At 44.7% G+C, this 15,736-nt stretch overlaps 1 protein-coding gene across 3 annotated transcripts in view; it reads right to left on the bottom strand.

Annotated features, from left to right (window-relative positions):
• Window positions 1-15,736, bottom strand: part of STK11IP (serine/threonine kinase 11 interacting protein) — a 107,357-nt gene that overhangs the window by 90,343 nt on the left and 1,278 nt on the right. For 2 of the 3 annotated variants that reach the window (XM_085872550.1, XM_085872551.1), the window contains exons 2-5: window positions 14,243-14,384; window positions 12,487-12,692; window positions 10,055-10,129; window positions 48-143 (exon numbers count right to left, since the gene is read on the bottom strand). In XM_085872550.1, the coding sequence (XP_085728676.1) occupies window positions 48-143; window positions 10,055-10,129; window positions 12,487-12,692; window positions 14,243-14,321 (456 nt within the window). In that variant the 5' untranslated portion in view covers window positions 14,322-14,384. Of the gene's footprint in view, window positions 1-47; window positions 144-10,054; window positions 10,130-12,486; window positions 12,700-14,242; window positions 14,385-15,736 lie in introns of those variants that run through there. The other variant, XM_085872552.1, reaches the window with a different exon arrangement.

Genomic DNA, 15,736 nt, shown 5'->3' with positions numbered 1-15,736 from the left:
CAGAGACTGCATACAATATAACATTGCCTACAGTCAATAACATTTACCTCAAGTGTATCGACACACTTCCAGCATGTGAGAGATTTCACATTGGAGTTCACAGCCTGTAGGCCCTCCATACTGTGAAGAGGGACATTCCTCAACTGAAAAAGATTTCAATGTTTTTAACACAAAGAACACGTCAGTGTTGTTTAAAAAAAAACTTTTTAAAAAGTTTGTCATTTCAATAGGCATTTCTCATCAGGTGAAAATCCACATGTAAACAGATCAAAAATTAGATAAACTGAACAGGACAAAGATTAGATTTACAATGAAATCGAGAAGATCATTATTCAAATGGGATAGGTTTCAGGTTGGAGTTTAGTCCGTCGTCATTCACAAGCCAACATTGCAAATGTAACGTTTGAATGACTGTTTGTGGGCCATTCATCTTCACCGCTATTTACGATTTTACATTCTTAGATTTTTTTATTTACATACATAATCAAGGCGAGTGGAAGAGATAGAACAACGAACGGTCCAGCACGCAACAGGACAAAAGGAACAGCAGAGAGAGAGAGGGAGAAAACACCAACAGCAAAGTTGAGGACCAAGATAGAGGAAGACAGGAACAAACTAGAGGGGGAGCACTCGGGAGAGTGCAAAACCTCCCCCGCCAATACTGCTGGGTCACTCAAGTGAACCTTATATCTTATTCATTAAATATGATGTCAACAGTGCTGACAAGGTTATTGTTCTTTTCTCCAACATTTTTTTTTTGGGGGGGGGGGGGTTGGAAATCACTTAAAACATGTAGAAATGCAAAAAAAAAGAAATCGAAATTTTGTTGAAAAAAAAGTTGCAAAAAAATTTTTTTCTCTTACAATTTTTTTTTTTTTGGGGGGGTTGGAAATCACTTAAAACATGTAGAAATGCAAAAAAAACTATTTTCTCTAAATTTTTGGGGGGTTGGAAATCACTTAAAACATGTAAAAATGCAAAAAAAAAAATTTTTCTTTCTCAATTTTTTTTTGGGGGGGGTTGGAAATCACTTAAAACATGTAGAAATGCAAAAAAATTCTTTTTTTGGGGGGGTAACAATTTTTTTTGGGGGGGGTTGGAAATCACTTAAAACATGTAGAAATACAAAAACAAAATTCTCTAACAATTTTTTGGGGGGGCGGGGGGGACCAAGTCCAAAATTTAATGGCATGATCCTTGGACCATACCTAACCCCCCCCCCCCCCCGCCCAACCAAGTTTCGTCAAAATCCGTCGAGGAGTTTTTCCATAATACTGTTCACAAACAAACAAACAAACAAACACACACAAACAAACAAACAAACAAACAAACAAACAGAAAGGGGTGAAAACAGTAACCTCCATCCATCTTCGAAGATGGTGGAGGTTAATAATGGGTGTGGGGAAGAATGTGGGGGGGGGGGGCAGGAAAGGATGCATGACGTGACAATATGGAAACAGACAGAAACTCTCAGGAAAAAACAAAAAACAAACTGGAAATCTGGAATGAGGAAGAATTGGTGGTTGAGAGGGGGCAGAGTATTGAAGGTAGAAAACATCATGGTTTTGGATTGGGGATGATCTGAGATAGCACTGAACAGCTGTATTGAAGACCGGGAGGGAAGAATGAGATTTTAAAGAATGTGGAAGTTGATTCCACAGGTGGGAATAAAGGAGGAACGAATGAGTGGAGGTGAGCAGTGATCCTGGATTTAGGTAGTTCCACAAGAAGGGGGTTGTTGGTGGACTGTGTGTGACGTGCAGAAATGGGGGAGGGGCGGGGGAGGACAAAGCATGGAGAGAGAAGAGGGTGCAAGACCAGAAAGGAGGCGGAAGAAGACAGAGACCACCGACCTGTCGGCGATGGGAATGTAATAGGCCCGCAGACTCAGCTTCAGCGTGGGAGAATCCAATTGTCTTGAAGGCCTTTGTTTCCACAGTGTCAAGCTGAGCAAGGAGTGAAGCAGGGGAGAGTAGTACTCCATCAAGCTGTGGATGAAGGCCTTGAAAGTGAATAGGAGTTCGGCTGTGTCAAGGAAGGACTTTGTTTGACGGAGGATGCCCAGTCGACAACTTGCTTTGGAGGGCAACTTTGAAATGTGGTTCACCCTAGAAAGATCATGGCTGATAGTGAGACCGAGGAGTTTGAATGACTGAACTTCCTCAAGAGGATTGTTAAGAATGTAGATGGGAGGGTTTGCCAGACAGTCCTTTCAGAGAGAGAGAGGGAGAGGGGGAGGGAGATTTGTCAGGATTTAGAGACATATTCCAAGTGTTTGACCAGCTTGTGATTTTTTTTCAAGGTCTGAAGAGAGGGAAGAGGCTGTCACCTGCCAATCTGAAGGATGCGGGATGTCATGGTAGAGGGTGGAGTCATCAGCAAAAATATAAGGAGGATTTTCCAAAGAGTCAGAGAGATCATTGATGAAGATCTAGAATAGAACTGGGCCAGCAACGCTGCCTTGAGGCACTCCAGTCTTGACAGGGAGAGGAGATGAAAGGATTACATCGAGTGCCACACATTGGCTACAAGAGTAGAGGAAGTCAATAAGTCATGTGTGGTGTGGGCCTTGGATGCCATTGGAAGAGGGTTGGGAGAGCAAGGGGGATGCCAGACTTTCAAAAGCATGAGATATGTTCAGAGAGACAGCTATGATCTCATGTCTGACATTGAGGGCTTCCATATATTGTTGGGTGACTAGAAGCAGCATGTCCAAGGTGGAGCGACCTGTGATGAGGCTGTTGAAGAAAAAAAAAGTGCGATGATGGATTCCATGATCTTGCTGATTGGATGTAAGCCGATAAATCTGTAGTTAAGAGGATCAGTTTTTGCACCTTTTAATGTAATACTTTGATGTTTGCTGATTTCCAAGCAGATGTAATATGAGCTATAGGATACAACGGTGTGAACGGGCAGAAAGACAAAGTGGAAGAGCAGCAGAGCTGTTTTTAAGGACACGTGAGCTGATGCCGTAACAGTCAGAGTTAAGGGTTGACAGAAACTTCTCAACCTTCTCAGGTGCAAAAGCTAGAGAGTCCATGAGCAGTTGGGTACAACTGGGAAGGGTGGGTACAGAGAACGAGGGGTTGGGGACACAAGATTTGGAAGCGAACACAGAATCGAGGCATTCAGCCTTCTCACGAGCGGAGTCGGCTGTGATGCCATTTGAAGCGAGGGAAGGGATGGAAGGTGAACATACTCCAGAGACAGACTTAACAAGGCACCACCAGGTTTTAGAGGGAGACAAGTTTGAAAGTTCAACATTGAGGTTGGATAGATGTTGTTTTCTGGCTCTTCTGAGAGCAGACACAAACTTGTTGTGGGCTTTGTGGAATGATTTGAGATGGTCTTTGGTAGGATTTGCTTTCCAGGAAGAGAAGGCAAATTGTTTCAGTGTACCATGGGCGGGAAGAAAAGGAGGATAACTCAACACGAGATGGGATGAATCTGTGCATGAGAGAGAGCAGATTTCTGTGGAAGAATTCCCAGGTGGTTTAATATCAGGGACAGTCGACATGGGAGACCAGTCGTGAAGAGAGAAGGCTGCTTGCAGTCCCTACCAATCTGCTTGAGTGAACTGGCAGACTCGCCGGCATTGAGGCAGCTCTGAGAATTGCCAAAGATGTTAACTCTCACAAACATATGATCAGATGAACCAATTGGAGCAGAGGAAGGGCAGGAGACATTTGTGGGGATGTTTGTCATCACCAAGTCCAAAAGGGAGGATTTGCCATGAGGAAAAATCTGGGTAGGAAAGTTAACAGATTGAGTCAACCCCATGGAGTCACAGAAGTCCTTTGCTGAAGTACCATGGCTGGTGAGAGGTAACAACACGTGGCCATCTGCATGGTGACAATTTAAATCACCACATATGAGGAAGAGAGAATTCAGATGGCTGGTTAAAAGTTGGTCCATGTTGTCCGAGAGAGATGTAGATAGAGTTGACACTGTTTGGAGGATAGTACAACATAGAGACAACTAGAAGGGCACTTGGTAGAGCGCATACCTCCGCCACGTAATGCCTGATCCACGAGAACATATCGGGCCCAATACATTTTTGAAATACCATGCCATACAGTACTATATCGTTTTTGGCCCGATCTCTCAATGGTGATGAATCACTTTTAAAATTAAATAATTCTCATATCCAGATCCGGATTCGGATCTTCACCAAAATCAAATCGATTTATCCTTGCAGCACACCCAACCTGTCCACCAAGTTTTGTCAGAATCCGTCGACAACCTTTTGAGATATGCTGTACACAAACAGACAAACAGACGGACAAAGACAGAAAGGGGTGAAAACATAACCTCCTTCACCTTCGGTGGTGGAGGTAAACATGAGGTGGGAGCAGAGGGGAAGTCACAGCTAAAGGCACTCCTGGGGGTTGGGAGGTGAAAGAGCAGTCCATGGAGAGTGAGAAATGGTGTTCTTCGTGTTCAGTGCAACTCCGCCACCAGAACGGGGTTCAGGTTAATCAAACTGGAGGAGAAAATAAGCAGGTAGAGACACCAAGGAGTCAAGAACATCCTGTGAGAGGAAGGATTCTGTTAAGTAGATGATACAGATATGAAGTGGAGGGTTGCTGAATAGGGGAACACAGAGAAGGGGTAGGGTTGTGAGGAAGGGATGGAGGAGTTTACATGGGGAGGGTATTGACATTGATGGTTTTGACACCATTAATGGAATTGCTGGGAATTGATGGCCGTGTGCAGGAAACCTCTGCAAACTGGACCTCTCAAGATTTCCAATCTAGATATATGGAGACAGACATCATGAGAGGGGTGAAATGAATGGTTGTTGAAGGCACGAAGGAAAGTAGTGTGGACAGTACGGGGGGGAGGTTGGGTGGGGATGGTCGAAGTACCAAGCATTTCGGAGTGAGACTGTTGGGAAACAATTTGCTTTGTGAAGAAGATTAAGAAGAAGAATCAACAGTAATGATTAAGAAGAACAACACGTTGCGTGTTCCTGACGGAGAAATGAGGTGAGAGAAGCATTTTAACAGTTATTAAAAAGCAATTCATTCAATCAACATCCATTCTGCAGATATTGAGAAAAGAAAGGGAGAAAGAATGAATGAAGGAAATGCAAGCAGAATGAGTTCCTGATTATATATTTTACTTTTTGAGGGGAAAAAGAAGAAGTATTTTGTTTGTTTTTCTTTTGAAGTGAAGAGGGGGAAATAAGACAAGGTTGAAGAAGGTGAAAGGACAACACTTGGGAGAAAAAGTGGAATGAGGCCCATGGCATCAGAGCAGAAACAGAAATTGCATGCAGATTAGCTGAGGCCCAGGCAAGTAGACCAGACACTCAGTTCAGGTCAGGTATGGGAGCATGCGCTGGAGCAGCTCGTCGCTATGTCTACTTTCCGCCGGTACTCCAAGGGCCTCCGTCTGGCCATCCCCCAGGCAGATGCCTGGCCCATCTCCATCTCCTTGAGATGTTGATCAACCGACTGCAGCCGCAAGGCATGTGGTCGGCCCATTGGCCTCCTCCACTCACAAGGCTCCCTTGCTGAGAGAATCTGGTGAGCAGGATCAGCATCAGGAAAATGAGCCACGTGTCCATAAAGACACGGCTGACATTCACGGACTATGCAGGTAACAAATCTCATTTGAGTCTCTCTCAGCAACCGCTTGTTGGACACAAAGCCCGACCAGCAACAGCCAAGCATTCTCCGAAGAGACCTGGTACCAAAGGAATTAAGTCTCCGTCTTAAATCCCTTGTCAGAGTCCAAGTCTCACATCCAGAGCAAGACTGGAAGCACCAAGGACCTGGAGACTCAGACTTTCGTCCTCCCGCACAGGTACTGATAGCGCCACACCTCATGGTCAAGTGAATCCATGACTCCGCAGGCCAGACCCAGACGTCTATTGACCTCTGACTCACAGCCAGCAGAGACATGAATATCACTGCCAAGGTAACTTTATCTCTCCGTGACCTCGACATCCTCGCCAGAAACAGGTACAGACAGGATAGCAGCATCCAAGATGTCATTCAAAGCCTGGATCTTAGTTTTGACCCAGGAAACCCATAATCCCAGCGGCTCAGATTCCTCATTCAGCACCTCGAGGGCCCCCAAAAGGATTCCAGAGTCGATGCAAAGATGACTGCATCATCTGTGAAATCATGGTAAGAGATCTTGACATTTCCAAACGATGCACCGTAACTTGATCCCTCCGACATCCTCCCCAGAATCCAGTCCATACAAGTGCTGAAAAATGGAGGGGCCAATACACACACGTGACGAATTCCAGTAACAACTGGAAATAAGTCAGAAATGGTACCACCACATCTCACAGCACTCTCGGTTCTAGAGTATATTTCAGACATCAGATCGATAAGTTTTGGTGGCACTCCACGAAAACCAAGAATCGTCCAGAGTGCATCCCGATTCACTGAATCAAACGCTTTACAGAGATCAACATAGGCTGCGAGCAGCTCCTGCCGAAACTCTCGTCTGCGTTCGGTGAGGACCCGAAGAGCAAGGATACGGTCAATCGTTGACCTCTTTGGTGTAAAGCCTGACTGTTCTGGATGCTGGTGCTCAAGCAGATGATGACGAACCCGATTGAGAATTATCCGAGCAAAGACCTTGCCCGGCACTGCGAGCAGCGTCACCCCTTGGTAGTTGTTGCAGTCTTGGCGATCACCCTTCCCTTTCCAGAAAGGGCCAACAAGGCCCCTCTTCCAGTCAGTTGGGATGATGCCTGTGTTCCAGGCAGAGCATAGAACTGCATGCAATGACACAAGTACAGCATTTCCACCAGCCTTGAGAAGTTCAGCATGGATGCCATAAATCCCTGGAGCTTTACCCCATTTCAACCGGTTCACCGCAGTCGGTGTTTCCACAAACGAAGGTGGGCCACAGTTGATTGGAGGGTCAGCAATAGGGATTGTAACATCCCTGACATACAACTCGACAGCTGGTGGATCAGCCTGGTGCAGCCGCTCAAAGTAACTGTCCCAGTTGGCCTTCACTTTGGACTCCTCTGTCAAGAACCCACCACCTTCTGCTCTAACTGCAGTACACCGAGGGACCGGCTTGAATGAACGCAATGCGCGAATTCCTCTGTAAGTAGGATGAGAATCACTTGACCACAGGTGATGCTCTACCCCCTCACAGATTCCTTGCACATAGGCCTCCTTGTCCACCCTTAGCACACGTACAGTTTTACACCTCAGCTCCCTGAACAGCTCAGCTCTGCCATTCAGCCTGGTCCTGTGACTCCGGTCAATGGTATACAGTGTTGCTTGAGAGAAAAAATAATTCTTCTTCGCCCTACGGTGAGCTCAAAGACATCCACCGGCAACATCAAGAACGGTGGTCTTGAAAGCACTCCACAACTCTTCAGGATCCACCAAAGCACCCAGACCTCCCAAATCTCCACTCAGCCTGTTCACAAACTCCTCAGCTACCCTCTCATCCTTGAGCTTGCCAACATCCAGCCGAGGCTGGGATGGTACTATTCTCCTGGATTTAAGCTGAAACTTCAGAGTTGCTACAACAAGCTTGTTGTCAATATTGAGGAACCGAGCACTCCGATCGACGACACCTCAGCAAAACCCCAACACACACACTACCGCAATCTGAACCAGAAAGGTTATCCCGTGGTTTCCCTCCTATCATCAAAGATTGGTGGTCCTGAAGAGGTACTCCCACAACTGCTCAGGAGGTACTCCCACAGACTGGGTTTTTAGATTTTTTTTATGCATTTCGAATGTTTTGCGGAATGAAGGGTTTTACGGTGGCTGGAGTGCAAATCCTGCCACCAACCTCCTAATAAAAAGTAACCCTACTGCAGGCGGATGTCCGTAGACACAGTTGGGTACAAGATATGGATGGCCCTTGGCTCACAAGGAGCTCTGCCGCCCTTTGACAGGTTTTGTTTTTAATCCTGCTGGGTGTCCATATCATACACCCTCCTCACCAAGAAACTTGGTGGGGGAGACAGTTTAATCGTAGACAACAAAACAGGTTAGTACAGGTTTACAAGGTACCTGTAGCAAGTCATAGATCTAATCTGACCTAACCTGACAAGATACAATACTGGAGGATTGGAGAGTAGCAAATGTAACACCATTATTTAATAAAGGATCGAGAGAAGAATTGGGAAACTATAGATCTTTTAGTTTCAATTCAGTTGTGGGGAAGGTGTTGGAGACATTAATTAAGGTCCAGATGAGGAACCATTTAAATAAATACAAACTAATTAAAGGTAGTCAGCATGGGTTTACCAAAGGTAGTTCCTGTTCAACAAATCTTTTAGAGTTCTATGAAGCAGTGTCTGATTGGGTGGATGAGGGAAAGGGAGTGGACATAGTATATCCAGACTTTAAGAAGGCATTTGATGAGGTACCACATCAGAGGTTGTTCGCCAGAGTGAGGGCTTGTGGAGTGGCTGGTCGGGTAGCTAATTGGATTGCAAACTGGCTTAGTGATAGGAAGCAAAGAGTGGCTGTGAGTGGGAGGATGTCTTGCTGGGAGGATGCAAGTCGTCGGGTACCCAAGGGATCAGGCCTCGGACCATTACTATTCATGATTTACATCAATGATTTGGATAGCGGGGTGAAGGGTAAACTTTCCAAATTTGCAGATGACATCAAGCTTGGAGTTAAGGTGGATAGCAGAGGGGGTGGTGAACAGATTCAGGAAAGTATTGATACTTGTTCAGATTGGGCAAACAATTGACAGATGGAATTTAACCTGAGCAAGTGTAAGGTGTTGGGGATGGGAAAGAACAATGAAAATATATATTACAGGTTGCAAGGGGTAATTTTGGAGCGTGTCACACAGGAGAAGGATCTGGGGGTAATAATAGATACAGGAGGTAAGCAGGCAGCACAGCACAGTGCCAGGCAGCTATAGGTAAAGCAAATAGGGTTTTTGGGTTGTATTCGGAGGGGGATCAATTATAAATCAAAAGAGGAGGTGTTGACATTGTACAGGAATTTAGTGAGCGCCACATCCAGAATATTGTGTGCAGTTCTGGAAGGACATAGATGCCATGGAGAGGGTTCAGCGCAGGGTGACTAGATTGATTCCGAGCCTAGCTCGACTCAGCTATGAGGAGCGGCTAAAGGAGACAGGGCTTTATTATATACACTAGGTGTAGATAAATAACTCAACAGAGTGGACAGTGATAGGACCAGGGGCCATAGACTGAGAGTAAAGAAGAGGAGAGTTAAGACAGTAGTAAAGCAGGGGACTTTTACGCAGATAGTTAATGTATGGAATGGTCTCCCTGGAAAGGTAGTGGCAGCAGAAAAAGTAGATAAGTTTAAATTAGAATAAGATAGGTGCCTGGAAGTTATGGAGATAGAGGGGTATAGGGATGTTGACAGGATTTTTAGGTAGTTTGAGCATTGATGGGTGATTGCATGCATGTATACGAGTACTGTTGGTGGGGGTCTTGTCAAGGGTTGTTGGGTGGTTGATGTATGTTTTAAAACAAGCCCATGCCCCCTCCCCTTAGGGAAGAAAAAAAAATACAAAAACGACAAAAAGTTTAAAAATAATAATAATAATAATTTAAAAAACAATTATTTCATTAATTAAAAACTTTTTTTTGCATTTTCTTCCTTGGATCTTGTGTAGATGGGTCGGTGTGGTGTTCACGCATGCATGATGGGCTGAATGGCCTCCACCTGTGTTAGATTTCCTTGTATAACACAAACAGCAACAAAGGGACGAAAAGATAACAGAAACGCACAACGGTCTGGTCCAGAAAACGTATACCTTTCACAAAATGGGAGGAGGAACTGCATGACGTAACATCCAACATGCTCAGACCAGGAACCAGAAGTTCTTTTTACATCAATTCATAGAGTTGTTGTTTTTTTTATTTTTGGTCAGTCTTACATCACCGAATGATCACCCCATGAACAGTGGTTATTTGAGCTTTCAAAGCTTACGTCGTCATTAATGTATAGGGAAAACAGGCCATGTATGCAAAATATATGGAAATTGGTTTTCAGAGCAAAAAACATTGTGCAAGTTCTTTTCTTTTCAACGAGATGTGGCAAGAGCTCTTGTTCACTCCTCTTACCTCCAAGTGCTCCAACGATACAAAAGAAAAAATGTTTAGCGATGCATGAAGCCTTGTTCCAGGTAGATGAATCAACTGAAGCACAAGTTCGAACAGTAAATACATGTAACTTCCTATTAAGGTCAGAGCAAATATATTATTCAACAAAAATTTATGTAATTAAATAATTAATTAAATTTCACAAATAAAAATACAATTTGCAGTATAATGTCGTGCCCAGGGGGGTTTAGCCCCGATTTGGATGGATATCCGAACAGTTCTCCCTTGGAGGCGAACAGCCGAGATTCTCTGGAGATTATGGCCCTTCCTCACATGTGGTGACTTCAATTGTCATCATGCCAGTTGGCTGTGTGTGGGTACCTCTCTCACCGCCATGGCACTTCAGAAAAAGACTTCTACGACTCATTGGGACTGACTCAATCTGTCAACTTCCCGACCAGGATCTCATCCAACAGTACTCCATCTCTTCTGGATCCGATTTTGACCAATTTCCCAGAAAACGTTTGCTGTTCTTCCTCCGTTCCACATGTTTGTCAAAGTAAACATCTCTCTAGCTATCATTAGAGAAGCACCTCAGCGCCGTCGAGTCTGGGATTTCACTCAGGCCGACTGGTAGGGTCTTCAAGCAGCCATCAGCTTCGAGACTGATCTCCCATCTCCACTTCCTCCACTATCAACTCACCCTGGGAATTCTTTCAAAGAAACTTTCTCTCTCTCATGCACAGATATATCTCATGTCGTCTTCAGTTGCCCTAACCTTCCTCCCGCCCATGGTACACTGAAGCTTGTGGTGAGGCAATTGGCCTGAAACAACTTGCCTTCGCCTCATGAAAGGCTAATTCAACTGAAAGCAATCTCAGTTCCTTCCACAAAGCTTGGAACAAGTATGTGTCAACCTTCAGGAAAGCCAGAAAACAACATCTTTCTCATCTCAAGCCTGAACTCTCAAACCTGTCTCCCTCCTCCAAATCCTGGTGGTGTCTAGTTAAGTCTGTTTCTGGTGGATGTTCTCCCTCCATCCCCTCCCTTGCCTCAAATGGCTGCACAGCTGACACTGCACGTGAAAAAGCTGAATGCCTAAACTCTGTGTTTGCTTCTAAATATTGTGTACTAAACCCATCACTTTCTGCACCCACCTTAACCAGTCGCACCCAGCTGTCCATGGACTCTGTGTCCTTTTCACCTGACAAGGTGGAGAGCTTGCTATCAAACCTCAACTGAGATTCTGCAACAGGTCCAGACGGCATCAGCCCGCGTGTCCTAAAAACCTGCTCTATTCACCCTCTCATTTGCTCAAGGTCATCTGCCATCTGCTTGCAAATCAGCAAATATTACTGCTCTGCATAAAAAAGTGCAAAAACAGATCCCTGAAACTACAGACCAATCAGTCTTCTCCCAATCATCAGCAAGGTTTTGGAATCCATCATCACTTCAGACATTAAATCCTTCCTCTTTTCCAATGGCCTGATTTCCAATCATTAATTTGGATTCAAACCAAGTCACTATCTTGGACATGCTGCTTCTGCTCTCCCAACAATGGATGGAGGTCCTCAATGCCAGACATGAAATCAGAGCCAGATCCCCAGACATATCGCATGCTTTTGACACAATCTGGCACCCTGCCCTGCTCACCAAACTCTCTTCCTATGGTATCCAAGGGCATCGCCACTCATGGCTCGCAGACTTCCTCTCCTGTCGCAGTCAATGTGTGGCCCTAAATGGAGGGGGGGGTAGGAAAAAAAAGTTGACCCAACTTTTCTTGTCTCAGTCCTTTTCCTTTCTTCTACTCCTTCTTCTTGTCCTCCCTGGATTGAATGATGGCCATGTCTTTTGTGCAAATAAAATTGTACAAGAAAGACGACGTGTTACAGTTCAATGTCCTCTTTTGCTTTCTTGCCTGTAGATACTCGTTTTAAAATGATTGCTTGCTTGTGTGTATGTAAATAAATAATTGTTTGTTGTTATTTCCAATCTGTCTTGGTTGTGCTTTCCTTTATTGGTCCAACAGTATACAAGTATAGTTAGACGATAAGTTGTTCCCCACCCGATTTGCTCTGTTAGCCGGTGCTGCACCTATCTGTTCCGCTCCGCAGATCACCAGGTGTGGTGCCGAGGGTGTGGCCTGTAGTTAGGTTGCCATGCCAATAGAAAGGGATCGTGGAAACATTGAAGCGTAAACCTGATAGGCTACTGGCCTAAGTAAAGCGGCTACGGCTGTGTAAAAAATACAGCCCATTGGACAGCGGAGTTGTCTGTGGTCGGGAGAAACGAGTGCTTCCCCTCGTGGCGAACCTCGAATCCCGGGCCGTGACTATGTATATATATATATATATATATATATAAACTTTCATTGTAAGCTTCAATACGAGCCTCACTTCTTAGACAGAATAAAATTAAAAAAATAGAAATATCAAAGACACATGAAGGCACACCTTCAATGAAGGGGTTTTCTGGATCATGTCAAACAAAAGCTGCATCTCAATCACGGTCCCGTTGTCAGCTGGGTGAGTGGGCAGTGCCAGGAACCCAGTATATTGGTTTGGCCGGACTTGTAGGAGCTCCTGAAACATTCTATTCAGCTGAAGCAGCCAGCATGTATTCAACACCAATGTGCTGCTTCCATTCAACAAAACATCACCTGCACCCTCAACACAGCATGCAAATGATCGTTTTATCATCAGTCTGTGTCTTGAAAAATACATGTGCAGCTTTTTACGTGTAATTTTATTCCAACTAGTGCGTGGCCGTACGTGCAAAAAAATAAAATATATATATTAAAAAAACTTTCAAACTGCGAGCCAGAAACAACTACAAAGGCCGTTCCTTCGCTCTCGCGTGGCCATTCATGCGTGCAAACCCAAAAAATATATATTAAAAAAAAACTTTCAAACCGCGAGCCAGAAACAAATTCACAGGCCGTTCCTTAGCTCTCGCATTCCCGTACATGTGTGGCCATACGTGCAAACCCAAAAATATATATAAAAATAAATAAAATAAAAAACTTTCAAACTGCAAGCCAGAAGTAACCACACAGGCTGTTCCTTCGCTCTCGCGTGCCCGTACGTGCAAACCCCCCCCCCAAAAAAACTTTCAAACCGCAAGCCAGAAACAACCACACAGGCCGTTCCTTCACTATCGCGTGCCCGTACGTGCAAACCCAAAAAAAAAAAAAAAAAAAAAAAAAAAAAACCTTTCAAACTGCGAGCCAGAAACAACCACAAAGGACGTTCCTTCGCTCTTGCGTGGCCGTACATGCAAACCCCAAAAAATATAAAAAAATAAATAAAAAACTTTCAAACCGCGAGCCAGAAACAAATTCACAGGCCGTTCCTTTGCTCTCGCGTTCCCGTACGTGTGTGGCCATACGTGCAAACCCAAAAATATATATAAAAATAAATAAAATAAAAAAACTTTCAAACCACAAGCCAGAAGTAACCACACAGGCCGTTCCTTCGCTCTCGCGTGCCCGTACGTGCGTGGCCGTACGTGCAAACCCCAAAAAATATAAATAAATAAATAAATAAATAAATAAAAAACTTTCAAACCGCGAGCCAGAAACAAATTCACAGGCCGTTCCTTCGCTCTCGCGTGCCCGTACGTGCGTGGCCGTACGTGCAAACCCCCCCCCCCCAAAAAAAACTTTCAAACCGCAAGCCAGAAACAACCACACAGGCCAATCCATCCCTCTCGCGTGCCCATACATACCCTATTTGAACCTCCATATACCCTTGCGGCCAGTTTACCAGCCGCTATTCAAACCCCAATATACCCTTGTGGCCGGTTTACCAGCAACTATTTAAACCTCCATATACCTGAGCGGCCAGTTTACCGGCAACTATTTAAACCTCCATATACCCTTGCTGCCAGTTTACCGGCAACTATTCAAACCACCATATAACCAAGCAGCCGTTTTACCGGCCACTCTTCAAACCTCCATATACCCAAGCGGCTGGATTTTTCTCCAGGGAACCAAGGGTGGGGGAGCCAAAAGTCCAAGGAACTCATGGTTGAAAGATTTAAGAAAGCTCAACAAAGCTACATGTATTGTTATCACAATCAAATCAAAAACATTTCAAAAAAAGAAACTTCACAGCTTGAAAGGAGGTATCTGCATTGATGAAAATCAACACAATGAGCAAACTTTTATAATGAAGAGATTTCAGTTCAAAAGACAATTCAAGTACAAACCTTTTTCCCGAAGAAGCTTGGCCAGCTTTAGCAGGACAGAATTGTCATCACCTTCGTCTGTGTCAGAGCTTGCGGACATGATGACCAATTCAAGGAGAACGAGGTCAATTATCTGAGTGCGATCGGGTCATCGGGCAGCATCCTGTAGGGCAAACAGCAGTTGGTCTGTCCTTTCAAACACATCATAGCGTTTAAACACCAGATCAATATGATGGAAACAAATGGGATATTCACCGAGCAATACAAGATAATAACTACAACTGCACTCAGTAGAGCGCATACCTCCACCAGGCTGAACAGGGTACGTTTTGGATCCCACCGATAGGTCGGATCTGGATTCGGACCTGAACCAAAAATCGAATCAGCTTGTTCGGGTCACCTACCCAACTTTTTGACATATCATGACTTTTAGAAACATCTCTCAATGGTGAAGAAACACTTTATAAAATGAAAAAAAAATTCCTCAATCTGGATTTGTATCTTCAACAAAATCGAATCGATTAGTCCTGGTCACACACCCAACCTGTCCACCAAGTTTAGTCCGAAGCAGTCCACAACATTTTGAGATATCGAGCTCACAGACATACAGAGAGAGACAGAGACAGAGAGAGGAAAATGTAACCTATGTCCACCTTCAGTGGCGTAGGTAATTAACAGATAACAAAGGGATTGTGACGTCACGCCAATTTCCGACGTCACATCATTCCAAACGATATAACTTATAATGGTTAGTAACTCAGCAATTTGGTAAACAATGCAGTCAAGTATCAAGAACTTACAACCTTATCAAGAACTTACAACAACAAATAACTTACAACCAAGAACTTTTGGTTTCAGACCAGGTCACTCTACACTGGATATGCTACTTCTGCTCTCCCAACAATGGATGGAGCTCCTCAATGCCAGAAAGGAAATCCGAGCCGTATCCCTGGACATATCACGTGCTTTTGACACAGTCTGGCACCCTGCCCTACTCACCAAACTCTCTTCCTACGGTATCCAAGGCCATCTCCACTCATGGCTCACAGACTTCCTCTCCTGTCGCAGTCAACGTGTGGCCCTAAATGGAGTTCTTTCATCCCCTCTTCCTGTCCAGGCTGGAGTTCCTCAAGGTAGTGTTCTGGGCCCTGTTCTTTTTCTGGTTTTCATCAACGATCTCTCTGACTCACTGGAAAATCCTCTTTATCTCTTTGCCGACGACTCCACCCTTTGCCGTACCATCTGTCATCCCTCAGACCGGCAAGCAGCAGCTTCTTCGCTCACTGCAGATCTGGATAAAATCACAAACTGGTCCAACATGTGGAACATGTCTTTCAATCCGGACAAATCTCACGCTCTATGTGTGTTTGAAAGGACCGTTTAGAAAACCCCCCCCCCCCATCCACTTTCTCAACAATCCTCTGGAAGAAGTCCTTTCTTTCAAGCTTCTGGGTCTCACTATCTGCCATGACCTTTCCTGGGAAAGTCACATTTCCAACCTTGCCTCCAAAGCCA

The sequence above is a fragment of the Eptatretus burgeri genome, chromosome 3 (assembly GCF_056783735.1).
Source record: "Eptatretus burgeri isolate ZD-2024b chromosome 3, Ebu_testis_v1, whole genome shotgun sequence".
Classification (NCBI taxonomy): Eukaryota; Metazoa; Chordata; class Myxini; order Myxiniformes; family Myxinidae; genus Eptatretus; species Eptatretus burgeri.
Note: the sequence above shows the minus strand (reverse complement) of the source record. Positions and strands in the feature narration are given on the sequence as shown.